The following is a 24,399-nucleotide window of genomic DNA, read 5'->3' on the forward strand; positions in this document are numbered from 1 at the left end:
ACCAGTCCATCTCTGGCAGTTTCAACTTTTTACCATAGTAAAGCTACACAATGGGGGAAACATGCCCTAAGTAACCAATCAGATAGCTTCTTTAATTTTTAAAAAGGATTCTGAAAAATGGAAGCTGGAATGTGATTGTTTGCCATAGGCCACTGCCCTACTCTTTTTTACAAAAGGTTTGACAAATTTGTCTTCTATTTGTGGCTTAATTCATTTAATCTTGGAAGCCAGCAAGGAGTTTTCAAGGTGATCAAAGCTGATTAATAATAGTGTATAATTTCATGTGTGGCAAGTGTTTTGTCATAATATCTGCACCATCATTATTAATACCTAATATTTATTAACTGATGACATCAGAGCTGACCACTATAAGTATTACCACACAAGTAATTCACACATTCACAAAACTTTAAAGGAGGTATATCATGCCCAAAAACTTTTGGCTATCTTCTGCTCTCCCATAGAGGAGGGGGCATGTCAGCTGCCATTTCATTCAGGGGTCGACACTCTCCATTCTCGGGGAGAGCCAGGGCCCCGTACAGTAGATCATTGGGAGTCTTAAACTTATCCCCTATCTGCAGGATACATTTTTTTCATGATACTTATCCTTTAAAGGACTGTTTTCTTAGTGCATGAGCTCCAGCCTGCATACAGATTCTAAAACACTAACACTCACTTTGCCCGTATTCCCACTGTGTCCGTCTCGATGGCACCTAGTCCCAGCTAAGAAGTGCTTTAGTCTTTACAAGCAGTAAATGCCTACTAAGCCAAATATGGAGTCACCAATATGACCAACTAGCAATTGGCTAACAAACACTTCCTGCATGTTGAAACACAAAAGTAGGAAATACTACTCAGCGGGGGCCGGTTACCATCAGGAGGGGTGTGTTGGGGACCAGGGTAGGTGAATATAACTCTTTTAATTTTTATGCAAGCCCATGCACAAAGATTTTGTGTGGCCAGGCAACCTCTTAAAAGTGGTATTCCCAACTCTCAAAGCTATCTCCTAACTTCAGGATAAGAAGTTGATCGGTAGGAGTCCATACCTTAGGAATCTTACAGAACATAAGGAACATAACAGAAAACTGTCCCCCAAAATATTGGAGAACACTGTGCATTTGCAGCCAGTACTCCATTTATTCTTTGTGGGGCTTCCGAACATTGTTGAGCTCATACAGTATACTTTTACCTCTCCTTTTCTGTTACATATGGGAAACCAATATTATGTTCATAGCTATTATGGTGATCACTATTATGATAACGTAATTACAGTTCTTACACATGGTTTCCCCAGAGGAGTCACAAAAGCCACAAAAAGCAGGGAGAGAGCCCACCATGGATTTGATGTTCTAAAACTGAATGGTTTGCATCCACTTCATTCAAAATGTTTTTTAATCTCATTTGCTACAAAATGCCATCTGACCTCCAAGTATATTATTTCCTAAAAACAGCATTATTTTTCTCCAGATTTTTCTCCTGTTCTTCATAGACCGTCTGAGGAGGACAGGAAATTACAAATATTTCCAGTCATTCTTAAAGGGGTACTCCGCCCCTGGCATCTTATCCCCTATCCAAAGGATAGGGGATAAGATGCTAGATCGCCACGGTCCCACTGCTGGGGACCCCGGGGATCGCCGCTGCAGCACCCCGCCATCATTACTGCATAGAGCGAGTTCGCTCTGTGCGTAATGACGGGCGATACAGGGGCCTGAGCAGCGTGACATCATGGCTCCGCCCCTCATGACATCACGGCCCATCCCCTTAATGCAAGTCTATGGCAGGGGGCGTGACGACCACCACGCCCCCTCCCATAGACTTGTATTGACGAGGGCGGGCCGTGACGTCATGAGGGGCGGAGCCGTGACCTAACGATGCTCCGGCCCCTGTATTGCCCGTCATTACGTGCAGAGCGATCTCGCTCTGCGCAGTAATGATAGCGGGGTGCTGCAGCAGCGATCCCCGGGGTCCCCAGCAGCGGGACCCCGGTGATCTGACATCTTATCCCCTATCCTTTGGATAGGGGATAAGATGTCTAGGGGCGGAGTACCCCTTTAAACCTATAGACTTACCCTTCATTTAAATACATTTTAATAGACATGATCCTTTAATGTTTATTGTACAGAATTCTGTATAAATGTGTTGGATATGACATTAGTCAAATCCATGTGAGATCTTATATTGCTCTGTACCCGATGCATGACAAAGTGGTTTCTAAAACCCTGTTCAACTGAATGGAAAATTTCTGGGTATATTTTTGCCACCATTGTAGAAAAAAATTACTGTGAAAATAACTGGTAAATCAAGGTTCTGGGACTATGGGATAATCCATGTGCGAATCTGCTGCAGATATACTACGCATTGTGGGTTTCAATTTGATGTGTGAACGTACTCTTATTATAATGGTTGCTGGAAAAAAATTAAAATTAAAATATTAAAGTCACTGACTCCATGTATAGGTTTGTATTGTTGATGGAAGAGATAAATGGAATATTGTTTTTTTTTTTTTCTAAACATACAGATGTCGCAAGCGCTAGTGGGATTACAGCAGAACCGCAGACTAAGGTGAGTCTATGGGACTTTTCTCTACCAGTTATACTCTAGTCCACAATGTTTAATAGAATACAGTATGTATGTGTTTATGTGAATGTGTAGCCAGCCACGTCAGTGTTATCCTACATGTTAACATCTACCTCCATAACACTGTGCATCATGGTGTTACATAGTTACATAGTTACATTGTTAGTACGGTCGAAAAAAGACATATGTCCATCAAGTTCAACCAGGGAATTAAGGTGTAGGGGTGTGCAATACTGACGCTCCCTTTCTCATATTAACCTCAGCATCACAATATCTGGCTGATGGTTTTATAGTAATAGTGTCTATTATTAATATTATTATTATTTTTAATTAATTATTTATTATTATTAATAATATTATGATTATTATTAATATTATTAATATATTGTGACAGATACCAGTGCATTTTGCAATATGAATTAAAGGGTTATCAAAGGCATTTATGGTATTTTCACAGAAATCTCTGGGTCAATAAATACATAAAAAAAAGGCATATGTAAAAGTTTTTTTTTTTTACTTTTAACTAAGTGGTAAGCGCACTTAAAAAAAGAACCTAAAAACATAAGGAAACAAAAGCATAATTGCAATGTAAAAATATAAATGCTACTGTAGATGTACATGGCAGTAATGCCTTAAAGGGGTACTCCGCTGCTCAGCATTTGGAATAAAAAGTTCCGAATGCTTAGAGCCGGGAGCTTGTGAGCCCCGCCCCTCATTACATACTGCCCCGCCCCCTCAATGCAAGCCTATGGGAGAGGGTGTGTCAGCTGCCACGCCCCCTCCCATAGACTTGCATTGAGGGGACGGGGCGTGACATCACGATGGGCGGGGCCATTACATCACGGGCTCCCGGCCCGGCTCTAAGCATTCGGAACATTTTGTTTCAAACGCTGAGCAGCGGAGTACCCCTTTAAAATGGTCATCTCATTTGGCAAACAGTGACGTATTTTGGAGCATTTTTATTTATTTTATGAGGACAACTGTTTTCCAAACAGTGTGTCTCCATCTTTTGCAAAACTACAACACCCAGCATGCCCGGACAGCCAAAGTACCTGGAATATTGGCTGGACATAGTAAAACATTATTTTTTGAACTATAGTGTGATTCTATACCAATCCAATGAGTTCATATAAAGAAGGCCTATGTAGGATATAGGATAATGGTATGAACTATAATAACGTACATTAAAGGAGGAATATGGTAAAAAGAAACTTATCCCCTATCCACAGGATCTGGCGCTCAATGAGGAGTGCGTGTTGCAGGCGGCCCGTGCTCCATTCATTTCTATGGGAGCACAGAAAAGTAGGTGGCACATGCTCCTCACTAGGAGAGCCAGGGTCCCGTCCCAGAAATCACAGCGGGTCTCAGCAGTCAGACCCCCATGATTAGTTTCTAACCCTCTATCCTAGTCTACTTTCACTGGAGTTCTCCTTTAATAGCTGCTGTACTACAATAATAGCACTAATCCTCATTATACATCATACAGAAAGAACCAGCAAAGGAAAAACATGTTGAAATACGTTTGCCAAGGATAGACCTTCATCATCGGACACAGAAAGAGGCTCATAAAGACCATCATACGTCCCTAGTGCACAGACGTAGTGGCATAACACCAGACAAGCCAAAGTTTTTTCGGCATAACCAGGATATTGAAGGTATGACTATATTCATTGATGTGTAGAATTTATTTTTATTTATTTATAGTACATGGTAGACTTTGATCAAAAGATTATAGATGACCTAGAGTATAGACCAGAATTTCACTTGTCTTTGGAAAAAGTAAAAAAGCATTTAACTGTATATAGTCATGTGTCTTTACCAATCTGAAAGCCCCATATCCATAATTTTGCCTCCACTTCTGCGCCTCCACAATTCTGTTTTTCCCTTCAAGCCTACTGCAATGACAGCACATACATTGCTTATGTAATGCTGCAGCCAATCACTGGCCTCAGCAGTCTCTATCTGTAAGTACGACACATGGCTGAGATTCATGTATGTGATGTCATTACAGTAGGCTTGGCACGGGACACCGGAGATGGGTGGAGGTGCAGAAATGTGCTGATGCGGTATTCAGGCTAGACACTCTTAGGTTCTAGTACTGGCCTTAGGTCATAGAAAATTTCTTGTTAAAAATTCATATCGTTTATAGAAGTTGGGGGGGGGGGGGGGTTGTTTAGACTAAAAAGACTCTCTGGCCCACATTTATCATTGTCTTTAGACTGTTTTTTGTGTCTAAAAAAGGGGCAAAAAGGCACAAGCAGGGTTTTTTGCGCCTTTTTTTGCCCCTTTTTGTTTACACATTTCTGCTGACTTTGAGTTACAATCCACTGATTTTAGCAATACACATGATATAGAAGGGATTTATCATTGCGCCTTTTTGTAAAAGGAGCAAAAAAAGGCGCAAAGCCACTGAAAAGTCTCTAGAACTACACCAGCCCAGACATGGTGTAGCTTTTTGGTGTATGTGTAGACAGAAATTTCAGAAAATGTGACCTGCACAAAATGTATCAAATGCTCTTTTACCTTTTAATAAATTTGGTGCTCCTACACATTGTCAGCACACAAAAAAAAAGGTGTAAAAAAATGCTTCACTTGCACTGCAATGATAAATGAGGGCCTCTGTGTGTAATCTTATTTATGCACAAAAAACATACTGTAGTATAATCCATATAATCCACCCTGAGAAAAAAAAACAAAAAACCCTCACTCTTTACAGATGGCAAACTCATCTTATAGAGTTGTTCTATAAAATAGGCTTAACATACTGCCCTTTATAATAATAGATGCCAGCAAGGGGAGTATATCTGCAGTCCAAAAGTATCTCCAGATTCACCAAGGCACTGCTGCTCTCTCTCTATATATATATACATATAGTGAAAACACTTGTAGTTTATTTGACTAATAGATGCCTTGTTTTGTTAAAGACCTTTGTCAGGTCTTTAACATTGTTGCAGAGGAGCATGATCTGTCTTGTTAGCTAAACCTGGTCTGCTCTGCAGTAAGCTTGATTCGGTTACAATATAAAGGTAAAGGGCTTGACTCTGTTGCCACATCCTGTAGCAAGCTTGGTTTTGTTGCCAGATATATGCAGTATAATTGGTTGTGTCATTATATATATTTAATAAGCTTGGTTTTGTTGCCAGATATATGCAGTATAATTGGTTGTCATTATATATATTTAATAAGCTTGGTTTTGTGATGCTAGCTATTTAGATATCAGGTGTATTCACACCACGTTTTGAGTATCCGGCAGCCGGATCCAGCAGGAGAATTTAAAAACCAGCCGCTGCCGGTTCCCCAACATACCTGTGCCATACCCCTTTCACTTCAGTGAGCCGGACAGAGTCAGCTACTCCAGTCGGCTTATTTTTGAACAATGTCAATTTTGGTGCTGGACTAAAAATCGTGGTTCTCTAACCATTTCCTCTGATCAGCAGTTTTTTATGTTTTTTTTTAAATTTATGCATTTATATTACTAAAATAAGTTTATTACCTAAATGAAAACCAATTGCATTATTTTTCTTTTATAGGACTGGTGGAAATGTTGAATAGAGTCCAGAATTCTCGGGCAGATGACCAGCGTGGGCTGCTTCGTAAAGAGGACCTTGTTCTTCCTGAGTTTCTGAAACTCCCAACAGATGAGAAATGTCATCATTGTCAGACAACCTGCCAAGATGCCGCCACTGGGATGGAGACTTTTCCATCTTGTCCAGATATTTCTACCGAGGATTGCAGTGAAAAGAACATTTCCGCAGGCAGCACATTACCATCACAAGAAGCAGTGTGCTGCTTACCTTCTCACATAGAGAACAGCAATGCCCCCAGTTACATTTCCATTGACAGTCAAGACACAGCTGTGACAGTGGCGGACAACAATATGACCTCTCTTCAAATGGGAGAAATGTGTACAGAGGAGAAGGACGATCTGCTTTAATTATTAACCATTTGTTCTATTTATTATATCAATCCTTTCTGGATACTGGCTTTCTAGGGGTGTAGCTATCGGGGGTGCAGAGGTAGCAGTCGTACCAGAAACTTGGAGTCTAAAGGGTCCTAAATTTCCCTCTACCACAAAAGACATCATTATTGAATGGCACGTGAAAGGCCCTCTACATATTTTGGATTGGGACCCGAGAGCCACACGTTACACTTCTGGGCCTCCCAAGATATGTTTTCTATGAACAAGGCCAAGCCAACAAATAAACAGCAGATCTGCATTGCCATCTCTTCTATTTATGTGAATAGTTTATGCTGTATTATTTTATATCATGGCAGCTACTCTTGGGATTGCTTAACACCTCATGTCTAATGTCAAATCATGATTATGTAATGTCTTGTGCCAATGCTGTAATTGATATGATGGTATTTGTTTCTGGCTTTGTGACCATTTTGTAAATGTATTTCCATTCACTCATTTCTGCAGCTAGAACACATTTATTCCTCTATTACTTTACAGACAGCTTAAGGGTATGTTCACATTGAGTAATTTGTGTAGAATCTCCACTGAAATCCTTCAGCGGCAGAAACACAGGGCCCTGCACCATCACCATTGAAGACAATGCAGTGCTAGGGAAATTTCGCGCAAAGAATGAAAAAGTTCATTCTTTGCGTGGATCAATTTCAGTGTGAACGGGTCCCCGGAAATTATGCTTAAATTCCTCAGTGTGAACGTATCCTAAAGGGGTTCCGCCACTATGACACTAATCCCCTATCCTTATGAGAGGGGATAAGTTTCTGATCATGAGTGGTTGGACTGCTGGGACTGTTAAAAATAAAAATAATACTGCCACGCCAGAACCCTGTGTTATCACCACGCAGTGATTGGATAATAATACCATACTCTTACCAAATAAAATATACATACCATTAGTCTTCCCTTAAAGTGTCTATATAGTGCTAGTTGTCAATTGTGTTTAGGCACTCTGCAGACCATATAAGCTATAACAGCACAGTTACATCCAGTTACTCACAGGTGACATCTTTGTCGGTCTCTTTTCCTTTTCTTCTCTTTCTAGCCCAGACTTTGATGATGACTTTTAGCTGCTACTTCTCTCTGCAGTATCTGCCACGCAAAAATCTTAGTTATCCAACAATTTCCCCACTGTTTTCACACCCATAGTCTCCCAAACAGTAATAATGCCCCCCTTGGTGCCTCACACAGTAGGAGTAAGTCGGTGTTGGGTGGGCAAGGTAGATTCCCCACTAGATAGGTAGGTCCTAGGTCCCCAGAGGATAGGTAATTTCCCTCCATTAGGTAGATGCCCCCAATTGGTAGATAATTCTCATCCCCTTAGGTAGACGCCTCCAGTAGGAAGGTAGTTTTCACTGATTAGGTAGATGCCTCCAGAAGGTAGGTGATCCTTCCCCCTTTCCCCATTAGGTACATAATTACCCTCATGAGGTAAAGGTCCTCAGTAGGGAAATAATCCCCCCGCCCCCCACAATTATGTGAATGCCCTAGTAGGTAGATAATTCCCCACCCCACACACAACAAACACACATTAGGTAAAAGTTCAAAGTAGGTACATCGTTGCATAGTTTATAGGGTTAAAAAAAATACAAGATCAACCTGAAACCATGCTGTGTCGATCCAGAGGAAGACAAAAAAAAAACAAAAAAAACTTTGAGGCTGATGACAACAATGGCCCCATAACAGAGGAAAAATTCCTTCCCAACTCCTATATGACAATCACAATAAATTTCTAGATCAAAGTTCTATCTCTATAAATCTAGTATCCATAACCTGTAATAGTATAATATGCCCCCCCCCCCCGTTTGTTTAGTCAACCATAACAACATCATGTGGCAGAGAGTTCCATAGTCTCACTGCTCTTACAATAAAGAATCTGTGTCTGTGATGATAGTGAATCCTTCTTTCCTCTAGACATGGATGATGCCCCCTTATCATAGTTACCGGCCTAGGTATAAAAAGATCACTAAAAAGATCTTTTTACTGTCTATTCATATATTTGTACATTGTGATCAGATCACCCCTAAGACGTCTTTCCTCTAAACTAAATAACCCCAAGCTTGATATCCTGTCTTGCCTTGGTTGCCCTCCTCTGCACCCTCTTCATTTCAGCCATGTTCTTATATACAGGTGCCCAAAATTGGACACAATACTCCATGTACAATCTGACTAGTGATTTATACATAGGTAAAACTATGTGAATGTAAAGTGCTCTGCAGGCGAACTACAATGTTCAGAAGTTGCCTTTGGAAACTACACCCCTCACAGAATTTAATAAGGGGTGCAGTGAGCATTTACACCCCACTGGTGTTTGACAGTTCTTTGGAACAGTGGGCTGTGCAAATGAAAAATTACATTTTCATTTTCATGGACCACTGTTCCAAAAATCTGTCAGACAACAGTGTCCGTGAGGGGTTTAGTTTCCAAAATGGGGTCACATGTGGGGGGGGGGTCCATTGTTCTGGCACTATGGGGGCTTTGTAAACACACGTGGCCTTCAATTCCAGACACATTGGCCCTCATTTACTTAGAAAATCGAGTTGTAAGTCTATGTTGCTTTCTTACCCGATTGCTTTTTTCCCCTGGTATTTATTATTATGTCGCATCCAGTTTGTTGTTTGTTGCACGTGCATTTTTTTGGCTTGGTTTCCAACTTCTCTGAGTTGTAGGGGAAAAAAACACAACAATTCAACAAATTGGGGTTGGAAAGCTTTATAAATACGTGGGAAAGCTCAGAAATGTCGGGTTAAGCCCCTTTTTCAGGTTTGGGAGAATCCACATCGGGTCCGTCGGGAAAAAATGTTGCATCGTGTCGCAGACTGGTGCACGATGTCTGCGACAAAAAAACCCGACAAAACAAGTCGGGTTTAGAATAGTAAATGAGGGCCATTCTCTCTCTAAAAGCCCAATGGAGCTCTTTCTGTTCTGAGCATTGTAGTGCGCCAGCAGAGTACTTTATGTCTACACATGGGGTATTTATATACTCAGAGGAAATGGGGTTACAAATTTTGGGGGGCTTTTTCCTATTACCCCTTGTTAAAATGAAAAATTTTGGATAACACCAGCATTTTAGTTAAAAAATAAAAAAAATTCATTTTCACGTCCAACTTTAACAAAAATTCTTCAAACACCTGTCAGGTATTAAGGCTCACTATACCCCTTGTTATGCTCTGTGAGGGGTGTAGTTTCCAAAATGGGGTCACAAGTTTTTTTTTGTGTCTATGTCAGAACCGCTGTAAGGGATCAGCCACCCCTGTGCAAATCACCTCAAATGTACATAGTGCACTCTCACTCCTGAGCCTTGTGGTGCGTCTGCAGAGCATTTTACGCCCACATATGGGGTATTTCCGTACTCAGGAGAAATTGCGTTACAAATTTTGGGGGTCTTTTTTCCTTTTACCTCTAGTGAAAATGAAAAGTATGGGGCAACTCCAGCATGTTAGTGTAAAATTTTTTTACAATAACATGCTGGAGTAGACCCCAACTTTACCTTTTCATAAGGGGTGAAATTAGAAAAAGCCCATTAAAATTTGTTAGACAATTTCTCCCGACTATGGTAATGGTAATACCCCCTATGTGACCCTAAACTGTTGCCTTGAAATACGACAGGGCTCCGAAGTGAGAGAGCGCCATGCACATTTGAGGCCTAAATTAGGGATTTGCATAGGGACGGACCCGGATGCAAAAATTACACTTGCCTTCGATTTCAAAATTGTGTTTCCCAAACAGGGTGCCTCCAGCTGTTGCAAAACTCCCAGCATGCCTGGACAGTCAATGGCTGTCCGGCAATACTGGGAGTTGTTGTTTTGCAACAGGTGGAGGCTCCATTTTGGAAACACTGCCGTGCCAGCCGTTTTTCATTTCTATTGGGGGGGGGGAACTGTGTAGGGGTATGTTTATTTGTAGTGTTTTACTCTTTATTTTGTGTAGGTGTAGTGTAGTGTAGTGTTTTTAGTGTACATTCATATGGGCGGGGGTTTACAGCGAGTTTCCCACTGGGAGTTTGAGCTGCAGTGGAAAATTTGTTGCATCTCAAACTTGCAGCGAGAAACCCCCGCCCGTGTGAATGTACCCTATACATTCACATGGGGGGGGGGGGGGGGGGGGCAAACCTCCAGCTGTTGCAAAACTACAACTCTCAGCATGCACTTTGTCTGTCCATGCATGCTGGGGGTTGTAGTTATGCAACAGATGGAGGCACACTGGTTGCGAAACACAGAGTTAGGTAACAAACTGTGTTTTGCAATCAGTGTGCCTTCAGCCGTTGCAAAAGCTACAACTTTCAGCATGCACTGACAGCCGAAGGGCATGCTGGAACATGTAGTTATGCAATAGCTGGAGGCATACTACTAACACTCCCAGCATGCCCTTTGGCTGCCCAGGCATGATGGGGGGGGTTGTAGTTATGCAAAAGCTGGAGGCACACTGGTTGCAAAATACTGAGTTTGTTACTCAACTCAGTGTTTCGCAACCCGTGTGCCTCCAGCTGTTGCAAAACTACAACTTCCACCATGTACAGTCTGTCAGTGCATGCTGGGAGTTGTAGCTTGCAACAGCTGGAGGCACACTGGTTGCAAAACACTGAGTTAGGTAACAAACTCAGGGTTTCGCAACTAGTGTGCCTGCAGCTGTTGCAAAACTACAACTCTCAGCATGCACTTACAGCCAAAGGGGATGCTGGGACTTGTAGTTATGCAACAGCTGGGGGCACACTACTGCAACTCCCAGCATGCCCCTTGGTAGTTTGTGCATGCTGGGGGTTGTAGTTATGCAATTGCTGGAGGCACACTTTTTCACAGAAAAAATTTGACTTCAGCTGTTGCATAACTACAACCCCCAGTATGCACAAACTACCAAAGGGCATGCTGGGAGTTGTAGTAGTGCCTTCTGCTGTTGCATAACAACAACTCCCAGCATGCCCTTTTGTGCATGCTGGGAGTTGTTGCTAAGCAACAGCAGGAGGCCAGCCTTACATACTGCTGCTGCTCTGCCAGATCCTGCCTGCCACCGCCGCCGCTGTTTCAACTCCAGGGGCGATCCCGCCGCCGATGCCAGGGATCGGGGGCACCTACTCCAGGTACATACTCCCCACAGCAGGGGGCCCCTACTCCAGGTTAGGGACACCCCCACAGCAGGAGTTCTGATTCTGTTACTGGCCAATGAATCAGGACGATCGTGAGGTGGTGGTACCAGTGCCACTTCACTCCGATCTGAATTGATCCAACATCGGGGTGTTTGCATAGGGTGCCCGTAAGTACCAGGACGTCAGGGCGTACCCCTACGCCCGTGGTCCTTAAGGGGTTAATATTGCCCTATTCTGACCCCTTATTACATTCTTATTTTTCCGTATACAGGGCTGTATAAGGGCTATTTTTTTTGTATTTTTTTTTTTTTTGCGTTATGACTTGTAGTTATTTTTTTTTTTTTTTAGCAGTAGCACTTTTGCATATATACAAAAACCTTTTAACCAAGGGGAAACCCCCTGGTCACTAATATCCTTATTTATTTCCCACCCCTAAAACTTAGCTTTTACTTAGCTGATTAATACCATATAATAGAAAAAAATAATGGTGAATCTCTTTAAAAACACAGTCCTTTGGTGTGTTTCCTAATATGCATATGTCATTACTGTGTTCATATGTGAAAGATTATCGATCACCAGTGGCCTGCAGATACCCTGGTGAATCTCCTATTATCACACTATCAGGACTGCTAATAAAACCTAATATTATGCATTATTAGGTTTTATTAGCAGTCCTGATAGTGTGATAATAGGAGATTCACCAGGGTATCTGCAGGCCACTGGTGATCGATAATCTATCACATATGAACACAGTAGAGAAAACAGCTGGACGGAGGGTAGCCTGGCAGGGCTGACCTCTGGACCAGGGAGGAAAATCCGACTATTGGCTTAATTAGCACACTCCTGGAGACTTCAGGGTTAAAAGTAAATGCTGTCTTTAATGGTCAAGAAAGGCAGAATACAGTAGGACAACACGTTTCAAAGATTACACCTTCTTCTTCAGGTCCAGTTACATCTTGCCACATAAAGCACAGTATATATACACAAGGTTACAAAAAAAAAAAATGGTGGGAGAGAGGGTCACGAGGTCAGTGTTGATGTCACACAGCCCCGCGGCCCCTCTCCTATTACTTTACAGTTTGTGGTTCACTGTATAGTATGGTTAACATAATGGTTTTCCCCCCCATTGAATTCAATAGGCTGGTTAGAGTCTATGTATAACATGTGGCTGAGCAGCAATGCTGAGCAATAGGAAGCAGGGCTGTGGTCTGGATGGGGGATCACATGAGAGGGATCGAATCTTGGCGATGGTGAAAACATTTTGACCAGCCGCATGGTCTCAACAAAGCCACTGTACTGATCTGTGGTGTCCCGGTAGCGCATTCTATACGATACCTATTCATGTATGGGTCCCCATAGCCAGAGTCCCTAGGACGTAGGGATCCCTGTCATCCAGTCTACCCCTAGTCGCCTCTATTTCAGTTTATAAATCGGTATTTTATGCAAAGATTAATGTAAATAGGATAACATATATGTAAATAAATGGTTAATTACTTGTTTCCATAGCGTTGCAGGACCTGCGGGTCATGTGACTCGGTGAACTCTATGGTATTAAGGACCTTTGGAGGCCCTGTGATGTAACCAATCCCATTACATCATGTAATGGTGAATGGCAGATGTTCGGACCAATCAGATTCGCCCCGCCCCCTGCTCATATAAGGGAGCGCCGGCCATGTTTCTCTCTCTTACCTCATGGGCTGTCATGAAAGAAGGATCTGCGCAGCAACTAACGCAGTGAGTTAGGCCTGAGCCTTGCGGCGATTGCTGAACAATCTAATTATAGAGTGTATCACCTCCCAAACACTCTGCAGCATCTCCGGACCTAATAACTCGCCTAAATCCGGACGGATCTGCAAATCTCTCCTTAAATTCAGAGACTGTATAACTAACTCCAGGTCCGCAACTACTGTCAGTCACTAAGTAACCTAAGGACTGTTTATATGAGACTGTTACTGTGCTGTGGATATTGCAAGCACTTCAGTAAAGTTGTTCACGTTCAAGTTCAATCTCTTTTTGGACCTTCAGTCATTTCATGCACCTATCGTTACTGGGAAGGGCGGCGATAGGCCGGAACATTGATTCAGCATACCAGCCCTCAGCCTGGCGTCACGAACCATAGGGTTAACATTAACCCCTCATATACCGATACCATACCACCACTACCATCCACCCCCCAAGGGCTACCACAGATCTAACACAGCCACCGCACACATCTGACTACTCTCCCCTAGTCATCTACCATGGGGTACATCCACTCCCACCCCCGGCAACAATAGAGCTCCTTGATCCCCGATAGATCCAATACTACTGCTGTCATCTACTGGCCTCCTCTATTTCAAATTTTTTATTTTTTTTATTTTTTTTGCAGAGATAAGGAATGGAAGGGAAGGGGAAAGAAGGAAGAAAAAAAAGAAAAGAAAAAAGATTTTTTTTCCCATGCTCGTTATTACTATATGCCCCACTGTGTTTCCCCCATGTGACCTCTCTGTTTACTTTCCCACTGCAGTTATTTATTTTCCCACGGCAATTGACACACTGACACACTGACCCAGATATGTCCATCAATACACTGATCCAACTGCGGACCAATATATGGAGGGTTATTTAAACCAGTGCCCTTAAGCCTCTTGACAAAGCCGCGTCTTGCGGCGAAACATGTCGAGGGGGGCATAGGATAGGTTTTTTAATATACAGTGCAGACTCCTCCACTAACCGTGTGTACACTGCAGGTACACACAGGTAGATAATAGGTGATGCCTGGCTGGCACAGATAATTAATAATACAGGAGGAGAGATACACTGCAAATTTTAACTCCTTTTTTGTTGGTGTTTTGAAATTAATAAAGATTATACCTTTTAACAAATATATGGGAAATATAGGGAATTAGTGGATCACTTCGGTGATCTTTTGGTGAATTACATCAATACACTGACACACTGACTCAGATATGTCCATCAATGTTAAACATTAATACCAGGTCAAAATGTTTTCACCATCACCGGGATCCGATCCCCCTCATGTGGTCCCCCATACAGACCACAGCGATGCTTCCTATTGCTCAGCATCACTGCTCAGCCATATGTTATACATAGACTATAACCAGCCTTTTGAATTCAATGGGGAAAAAAAACATGATGATAACCATACTATACAGTGAACCACAAACTGTAAAGCAATAGGAGAGGGGCCGTGGGGCTGTGTGACATCAACACTGACCCCATGACCCTCTCTCCCTCCGTTTTTTGAAAATATGTTTTTGTAACCTTGTGTATGTATACTGTGCTTTATGTGACAAGATGTAACTGGACCTGAAGAAGAAGGTGTAACCTTTGAAATGCGTTGTCCTACTGTATTCTGCCTTTCTTGACCATTAAAGATGGCATTTACTTTTAACCCTGAAGTCTCCGGGAGTGAGCTAATTAAGCCAATAGTTGCATTTTCCTCCCTGGTCCAGAGGTCAGCCCTGCCAGGCTACCCTCTGTCCAGCTGTTCTCTCTGCATCTGCACCGCGGCCCCAGCGGGACCGACGGCCAGTTGCCTCCTGACATCGGAACATTACATCAAGCGTACATCAGTGTTGTGGTTGCCCGCACAACACGCTAAGGTGATCAAAATTTACATATACCTCCTCACTAACGTCCCTCTATCACTGGGATTCACCGCACTATAGCGCCGCTTCTATTCTTCTCTTTCTCCCGATATGAACACAGTAATGACATATGCATATTAAGAAACACAGCAAAGGACTGTGTTTTTAAAGAGACTCACCATTATTTTTTCTATTGTATAGTATTAATCAGCTAAATAAAAGCTAAGTTTTAGGGGTGGGAAATAAATAAGGGTATTGGTGACCAGGGGTTTTCCCCTTGGTTAAAAGATTTTTGTATCAATTTAACCCTAACCCCTCCTGGGGATTTTTTCTATGACTTTTGCATATATATGACTTTTTGATCACTTGTTATTCCTCCTATCTACTGTGGGATGTGACATGACAAGAAGTCAGCAATTTTGGACTTTAGAATTTCTTACGTTCACGCAGTTCACCACTAGTGTTGAGCGGCATAGGCCATATTCGAATTCGCGAATATTCGCGAATATATGTACGAATATTCGTCATATATTCGCGAATATTCGCACATTCGTTATATTCCCGTTTTATTTTCGCATATGCGAATATTCGCGTATGCGAAAATTAGCATATGTGAATATTAGCAAATACAAAATTAGTGCACGCGAAAATTCGCATATGCGCAAAAGTAGCATATGCTAATTTTCGCATATGCGAATTTTCGCGCGCCAGTCTCACACAGTAGTATTACAGCCTTCTTTACACCACACAAGCTGGAAGCAGAGAGGGGTGATCACTGTGATGTGTACTGTGAAGAAAAAAAAAAAAAACACGAATATTCGTAATTACGAATATATAGCGCTACATTCGCGAAATTCGCAAATTCGCGAATATGCGATATTCGCGAATAATATTCGAATTGCGAATATTCGCGAGCAACACTATTCACCACACGGTATCATTAACAATATATTTTAATAATTTGGACATTTCCGCATATGGCGATACATATTTTTTCCCTTTTTATTTGTAAAATGAAGGAGGTGGGGGGGGGGGCCTGCTGGCGTCTTAATGCAACACTTCAAGCTCCGAACTAACATGCCCCGTGACTGTGGTCCGTGGACACTTGTTAGGGTGTGTTAGATCAGGGCTGGCTAACATGCTGACTGTGGTCCTTGGACACTTGTTAGGGTGTGTTAGATCAGTGCTGGCTAACATGCTGACTGTGGTCCGTGGACACTTGTTAGGGTGTGTTAGATCAGGGCTGGCTAACATGCTGACCGTGGTCCGTGGACACTTGTTAGGGTGTGTTAGATCAGTGCTGGCTAACATGCTGACTGTGGTCCATGGACACTTGTTAGGGTGTGTTAGATCAGGGCTGGCTAACATGCTGACTGTGGTCCTTGGACACTTGTTAGGGTGTGTTAGATCAGTGCTGGCTAACATGCTGACTGTGGTCCATGGACACTTGTTAGGGTGTGTTAGATCAGGGCTGGCTAACATGCTGACTGTGGTCCGTGGACACTTGTTAGGGTGTGTTAGATCAGTGCTGGCTAACATGCTGACTGTGGTCCGTGGACACTTGTTAGGGTGTGTTAGATCAGGGCTGGCTAACATGCTGACCGTGGTCCGTGGACACTTGTTAGGGTGTGTTAGATCAGTGCTGGCTAACATGCTGACTGTGGTCCATGGACACTTGTTAGGGTGTGTTAGATCAGGGCTGGCTAACATGCTGACTGTGGTCCGTGGACACTTGTTAGGGTGTGTTAGATCAGGGCTGGCTAACATGCTGACTGTGGTCCGTGGACACTTGTTAGGGTGTGTTAGATCAGGGCTGGCTAACATGCTGACTGTGGTCCGTGGACACTTGTTAGGGTGTGTTAGATCAGGGCTGGCTAACATGCTGACTGTGGTCCTTGGACACTTGTTAGGGTGTGTTAGATCAGGGCTGGCTAACATGCTGACTGTGGTCCTTGGATACTTGTTAGGGTGTGTTAGATCAGGGCTGGCTAACATGCTGACCGTGGTCCGTGGACACTTGTTAGGGTGTGTTAGATCAGGGCTGGCTAACATGCTGACCGTGGTCCGTGGACACTTGTTAGGGTGTGTTAGATCAGGGCTGGCTAACATGCTGACCGTGGTCCGTGGACACTTGTTAGGGTGTGTTAGATCAGGGCTGGCTAACATGCTGACTGTGGTCCTTGGATACTTGTTAGGGTGTGTTAGATCAGGGCTGGCTAACATGCTGACCGTGGTCCGTGGACACTTGTTAGGGTGTGTTAGATCAGGGCGGCTGGCTAACATGCTGACCGTGGTCCGTGGACACTTGTTAGGGTGTGTTAGATCAGGGCTAGCCTCCATGACCCCCATCCCTCTACCCTATCTCCTAACTGTCATATATCTACCTTTATACCTTATCCACCTTTCTCCTTCACCTCCAAACCCAACCATCTGCCCCATGTCTCAGAAACTGCTACTCTGAACACAGGGGCAACAGACCCCTCCCCCACATACACCATTCCTCATCGATATAGATGATGCGTTTTAACTATGATAAACTCCATTAAATGGAATCTTCATCTTTTGAGCAACTTCAAATATAATTGCATTTTCTCATCTAATGCTCCTATTGGAATTGCTCCAGGAAAAACATTCCTATAATAAATGCAGAGATGTTGGGAGCTTTAAATGGCGTGTGCTTAAACTGCATTACTGTTATAAGAATGGTTGCTTTATGGAGGACTGCATCTAACGTCAATAGACAGATTACAGGCAGTCATAAATAGAAAAAACATAATGAAATGGGGCATTCCAATGTCGTAATAACATAAATATTTCTTTATAAGGCCTCCTTCACACATCTTTTTTCAGCCCTTTTTCTCTTTGTAACATGTTGTCTGTTCATGCCATTTTAGGGTGCGTTCACATGCTAGTAACTAGCAGCGGGTTTCCCGCTGTGGCAAACCCCCTGCGAGTTACGCTACCATTCATTTGCATGGGTCTGCGGACAGTCCGCTAATCTTACACTATTGCGGACTGTCTGTGGACCCATTAAAATCAATGGTAGCGTAACTTGCAGCGGGATTCCCGCAGCATGAAACCCGCCGCTAGTAATAGTGTGCAAACGCACCCTGAATGTGTTTTTTTGCATTTTATTCGAATTTTTTTCGAATTTTATTCGTGAATATCGCATATTCGCGAATATTCGCGAATATAGCGCTATATATTCGTAATTACGAATATTCGTTTTTTTTTTTGTTTTGTTTTTTCACAGTACACATCACAGTGATCATCCCTCTCTGCTTCCAGCTTATGTGGTGTAAGAAGGCTCTAATACTACTGTGTGAGACTGGTGTGCGCATTTTCACATATGCGAAAATTTGCATATGCTAATGTTCGCATATGCGAATTTTCGCTTATGTTAATGTGTTGTATATGCAAATTTTCGCATATGTTAATTTTCGCACATGAATATTCGCATATGCGTAAATAAAACGAGAATATTACGAATATACGAATATTCGCGAATATGGCGAATATTCGTCCATATATTCGCGAATATTCGCGAATTCGAATATGGCCTATGCCGCTCAACACTAGAGTAGAAATGGTACAAAGTAATGGAGCAATCTGATTGGTTGCAATGGGCAACTGCACCACTCTTCATCTACACAGGTTTTGAAAAATCTCCCCCAAATTCTGTGAATTTGTGAACATGCTGAAAATATCAAAATCTGAAGCGTGCCTATTAATATGTATATTTGTCACAGATTTGTAACATGAATTTGCATTGAAAAGGGTGAAATCCATTTGCTTGGATTCTTGCAGAAAACATCTTTGGCATTTTATTCCTAAGGACACTTTGTAATTTAAACGGGTTATCCAGAGATCATTTTTTTCCAAAAACAGCAACACACCTGTCCTCAGGTTGTGTGTGGTATTACAACTAGTGTTGCTCGCGAATATTCGCAATGCGAATTTTATTCGCGAATATCGCATATTCGCGAATATTCTCGAATATAGCACTATATATTCGTAATTACGAATATTGTTTTTTTTTTTTTTTTCACAATACACATCACAGTGATCATCCCTCTCTGCTTCCAGCTTGTGTGGTGTAAAGAAGGCTCTAATACAGGTGTGCGAAAATTTGCATATGCGAAAATTTGCATATGCTACTTTTCGCATATGCGAATTTTCGCATACACTAATTTTGGTTTATGTTAATTTTCGTATACGTAAATTTTCGCATATGCCAAAATAAAACGCGGATATTACGAATATGCAAATATTCGCGAATATATAACGAATATTCGTCCATATATTCGCGAATATTCGCGAATTCGAATATGGCCTATGCCGCTCAACACTAATTACAACTTCCCTGTCGTCCTAACCAGCAGCACAAGTGGGGTGTTTCTGCCCCTGTGAAGCTGGCAGGACGGTGGAATTTTTAATTCCGCCAAAGCAATTAACATAATTGTACCCCCCATATAAGGCCTCCTCCCCAGGCCATAGTGCTTTTTTTCTGTCCTGTGCTGGACAGCAGGACGGGGCAGGCTCATTAAGCCTGCCTGGATTTATATATTTTTTGATACATATGTTCTGCAGCGTGGCTGCTTATGTTTGGGCTTTTTTAGCCCTTTCCTTTACAGGTCTGACCTGTGCTTATCTCCTCGCAGCGTTCGCTGCGCTTCTCCGGTGCGATGCTCTGTGTCAGTGCATTCCCTGTGCGGATATGCGCTGTTTGGGAGCTCCGTACCTGGTCAGTGATTCAGGTCGGAGCTCCGCTCTGAGATCGCTGTACCAGCTCCCCCCTTTTTTTGGCGCTAGCAGTGTCGCGTGCACGGCCGGACGCCGGGACCGGACGCCGGGACCGGAAGTGCGTCACTTTCCACTTGCGGCCCGGCGTATTCTCTGGTAGTCTCTGATATTCAGAGTTTTCACTCCGAATATCTACAAGACCCTTTCTTTATTATATCTAAGCCTGTGGTAGGCTTATATTGGCTGTTATTATTAGATTTTTGTATAAGAGTGCTTGTGACCTGGGAACTAGTTTCCCTTCCTGTATCTCATTTCCGGGGGTGGAGCCTATTCAAAGTTGGCGCCATCCCCTTCCCTATATAAGGCAGCTCTTGCCTGGTTAGGGTCTCTGCTGTGCTCAGCTAGACCTGTGACTGCAAGACTGGTGTATTTTATTCAGCTTGTTTTTTCTCAACTAGGCTTCCTTGCATAGGTGCCGCCTATTTTTTCCTATCTTAGGGTGGGATTTAAAAAAAAAAAAAAAATAATAATAATTTTTTTCCTTAACGGTCTTTCTCTCTCTATCTTTATAGAGGATGTCTACTCCACCCTCTGGTGACCAATACTCCGGACGTAAGGCGTCCTCTAAAAAACGTCACCTTACGTGTGCCGACTGCGGCACTCCTCTTCCGGACACCTATGAATATAATAAGTGTCCTGGATGTCGTCCTCCGGCAGATCCTGCGGAACCTACCATCCAGGACATGTTTATATGGATGTAAGAGTTCATGGGGAACTCAATAAATGAGATTAAAAGCTCCCTCTCTGCCAAGAGACCTAGGACATCTCCTAGTCCCTCCTCCATAGCAGAGTATACAGCTATGTCCGTGGGAGACCATTCGGAACAAACAGTGGAAGAAGTCATCTCTCCCTCCATCTTTCCCGTTGAGAAAACTCAGCGTTTACTAAGATCCATCCGGTCAAGGGACCAGGATGCGGATCAAGGGGAAGCCTCAACATCCACCCCTAAAGAACCGCTGGTTTTTAAAGTGGATGACTCCTTAAAAAAGTTAATGACCACTGAGTGGAAACATCCGGACAAACCCCCTGTCCTTACTCGGAGGTTTAAGCTCATGTACCCCCTGGCCGAGGCAGAGTCAGAAGCCTGGGTCCCACCCCCCAAGGTGGATATGGCTGTTACCAGGATAAACAAGCGCGTCCTTGTTCCCGCGAACGACGGTAGCAACCTCCAAGACCCCCTCGACAGGAAAGTGGACTCCCTGCTCAGGAGGAATTACTCTGCTGCCTCAGCCTCTGCTACGGTGGCCATTGCCTCTAATGAGGTGGCCAATTTCATCAAGGATCGTATCCTAAGGATCCAGTCTGACATCGATGGTAATGTCCCCAGAGAAGACATTCTGGACTTGTTCAGCACCTTGCTACTGGGTGCTGACTTTCTTTGTGAGGCCACTCAGCAGCATCTAAAATTGGCCGCAAAGTCTAAGGGACTATCCTCTGCAAGCAGACGCCCCTTCTGGTTACGCCCTTGGGTGGCAGATACCACCTCCAAGATAAACCTTTGTGCCTTGCCTCTTGAACCCAATAGGCTCTTCGGGTCCGAGCTGGACCGAATTATGGAGGGTTTTGCAGATAAAAAAGGCAAGTCCCTTCCTGTGCAGACCTTTCGTGGCCGCGGTAGAGGCCGAGGGGGCAGATCTCAGGGCTCCTCTGGGACCCAGAGGCGCCAAAGTCAAAGATCTAAGCGTGGTGGCGGACGCGGTCGGGGCAAAGACCGCAAGTCTGAGCTATGACTCTCACCCAGATCCCACCAACGTCTCCCCTCTCCCTTCCCCTCCAGAGGTCCTGACAGAAGCTCTGTCTCCAGTTTTTTCTGCAGTAGGAGGCCGTGTGAGTTTATTTCTCTCCACTTGGATGAAGGAAATCCAAGACCTTTGGGTTCTAGAAGTAGTCCGGTCGGGCTACAAAATAGAATTTGTCTCCCCCCCCCCACCAAGGAAATTTTTGTTAACAAAAAGACTCCCTCAACCAGAACAATCCATTCTGGAGGAGTCAGTACTATTGTACCTAGAGAAACGGGCCCTAGAGGAGGTTCCTCCAAACCAGAAAGGCCTGGGAGTATACTCCCCTATATTTTTGGTACCAAAGCCCTCGGGCACTTGGCGAATGATCATAGATCTTCGCTTTCTGAACCGTTACATAAAGAAAAGAAGTTCAGAATGTAGACTATTCAGTCAGTCACCAGCATTCTGAATCCTCTAGATCTGATGGTCACCATCGACCTCAAGGATGCCTACCTGCACGTCCCCTTACATCCTGCTCACAGGAAATTTTTGAGGATTGCTGTCACCATAAAGGGTATGGTAAAGCATTATCAGTTTGCCGTGCTGCCCTTCGGGATCTCTTTCGCTCCCCACACCTTTACAAAGGTTGTGGCTCCGGTTGTGGCCGCCTTAAGATTAAAAGGCCTGGAAATCATCCCTTACCTAGACGACGGGCTTCTAAAAGCCGCATCTCTAGACGTAGTGCAGTCTCATCTTCAACTGGCTCTGGTTTTTCTCCAGCATTTAGGCTGGATCATAAATTGGGACAAATCAGAGATCGTCCCCTCTACCTCCAGAAGGTTTCTGGGGTTCATAATCGACTCCTCTCACATGAAAGTCGTAAGAGCCGCCGAATTCTTAATGGTTCCCCAAAGGGTCTCCATCAGAACTCTGATGAAAATGCTAGGCCATATGTCAGCGTCTGCAGAGGCAGTACTTTGGGCCCTATGGCATCTCCGTCCACTTCAAGATCAGCTCTTGAGTGTCTGGAATCGCAACCCAAAGGGTTGGACAAAAGATGTTCCCTGTCTGTCGAAGTCCGTGCATCCCTCAGATGGTGGACAACTCTGTCAGATGGGAAGTCCTTGATTCAACTTCATTTGATCATTCTGACCACGGACGCCTCCCTTGTAGGCTGGGGAGCCCATCTGGACAAAACTCCGGTACAAGGTACCTGGACTTCTCAAGAGAGACTCCTCTCTTCCAACATGAGAGAGTTGAGAGCAGTCCGTCTAGCTCTCTATCACTTCGCTCCCCTAGTTCTAGGGCAAGCGATAAAAGTCCATTCAGACAACACGACTGTAGTGTCTTACCTAAACAAACAGGGAGGCACAAGGTCCAAAGCTCTCCTCGAGGAGACCGGACTAATTCTCTCTTGGGCAGAGACCAATCTATCCCACCTCTCAGCAGTTCACATCAAGGGGGATCTCAATATAGTTGCAGACCGTCTGAGCCGCGGTCTTCCATTCCAAGGGGAATGGTCCCTGAACAAGGATATCTTCCACAAGATAACCCGGAGGTGGGGTATGCCAGAGATAGATCTCATGGCAACTCGTCTGAATGCCAATGTGGCAGTAGACGCTCTGTCCATTCCATGGAGGTTCAGGCTGGCCTACATTTTCCCTCCACTTTCCATGATACCGAGGGTATTGATGAAAGTCAGGCAAGACCAAACCTCAGTAATCGCCATCATACCATTCTGGCCAAAGAGGTCCTGGTTCACCCAGCTCATGAGGATGAGTCAAGGGTGTTATTGGAGGCTTCCCCACGTGCAGAACCTTGTGTCTCACAACACAGGCTCCTGCCTAGATCTGAGGAGACTCAATCTGACAGCCTGGAGATTGACAGGACCCTACTAGGTAGTGGTCTCTCTTCGGAGGTCTTGAGAACCCTTGCTCACTCAAGAGCAGCATCTGCTAATAGAGCTTACTCCAGGATAAATCGGATTTTCCTACAATGGTGTGCTAAGAAAGAGGTAGTTGCCTCAGATCCTCCTCTTTCTGCTTTGCTTCAGTTCCTGCTGGATGGCCTTGACAAGGGTCTTAGCCCATCCACTCTAAAAGTGCAGGTTGCTGCACTCTCTGCCTCTCTAGGCAGATCTTTATCTCAAGATCTCCTAATCAAGAGGTTCCTCAAAGGAGCCGAAAGACTTAAGCCTACAGTCCTTAGCCCTATTCCTCAATGGGATTTGTCTGTCGTTCTCAAGGGGTTGAGTTCTCCCCCCCTTTGAGCCTTTGGACCAAGTGGACTTTAGATACTTGTCCCTTAAAGTCACCTTTTTGTTGGCTATAACCTCAGCCAAGAGAATTGGCGAGCTTCAGGCCCTAGCGGCTTTTGAGCCTTATACTCTCTTTTTACAAGACAGAGTCTTGTTGAGATATCTACCGACCTTTGTTCCCAAGGTACCAACCTTTTCTAATATTAACGAAGTTATCTCCTTACCAGTTCTGTGCTCAGACCCTTCCTCTTCTGAGGAAGCTGCTAACCATTCCTTGGACATTTCAAGAAGTCTCAAGATATACATCTCAAGAACTGGTGAATTCAGAAGATCCGAAAACCTTTTATTTTCTTTTTCAGGACGGAACAAAGGTCTAAAGGCCTCCAAACCCTCTCTGA

At 43.8% G+C, this 24,399-nt stretch overlaps 1 protein-coding gene across 5 annotated transcripts in view; it reads left to right on the forward strand.

Moving 5' to 3' along the window:
- The window catches only part of RGS14 (regulator of G protein signaling 14), a 121,805-nt gene extending 113,494 nt beyond the window's left edge, over positions 1-8,311 (forward strand). For 2 of the 5 annotated variants that reach the window (XM_056574995.1, XM_056574996.1), the window contains exons 14-16: positions 2,519-2,562; positions 4,064-4,232; positions 6,108-8,310. In XM_056574995.1, coding sequence (XP_056430970.1) covers positions 2,519-2,562; positions 4,064-4,232; positions 6,108-6,511 — 617 coding nt within the window. In that variant the 3' untranslated portion in view covers positions 6,512-8,310. Of the gene's footprint in view, positions 1-2,518; positions 2,563-4,063; positions 4,233-6,107 lie in introns of all 5 variants that reach the window. The other 3 variants (XM_056574998.1, XM_056574997.1, XM_056574999.1) reach the window with 2 other exon arrangements.
- Positions 8,312-24,399: the final 16,088 nt, after the last annotated feature.

Source organism: Hyla sarda, chromosome 4, assembly GCF_029499605.1.
Source record: "Hyla sarda isolate aHylSar1 chromosome 4, aHylSar1.hap1, whole genome shotgun sequence".
Classification (NCBI taxonomy): Eukaryota; Metazoa; Chordata; class Amphibia; order Anura; family Hylidae; genus Hyla; species Hyla sarda.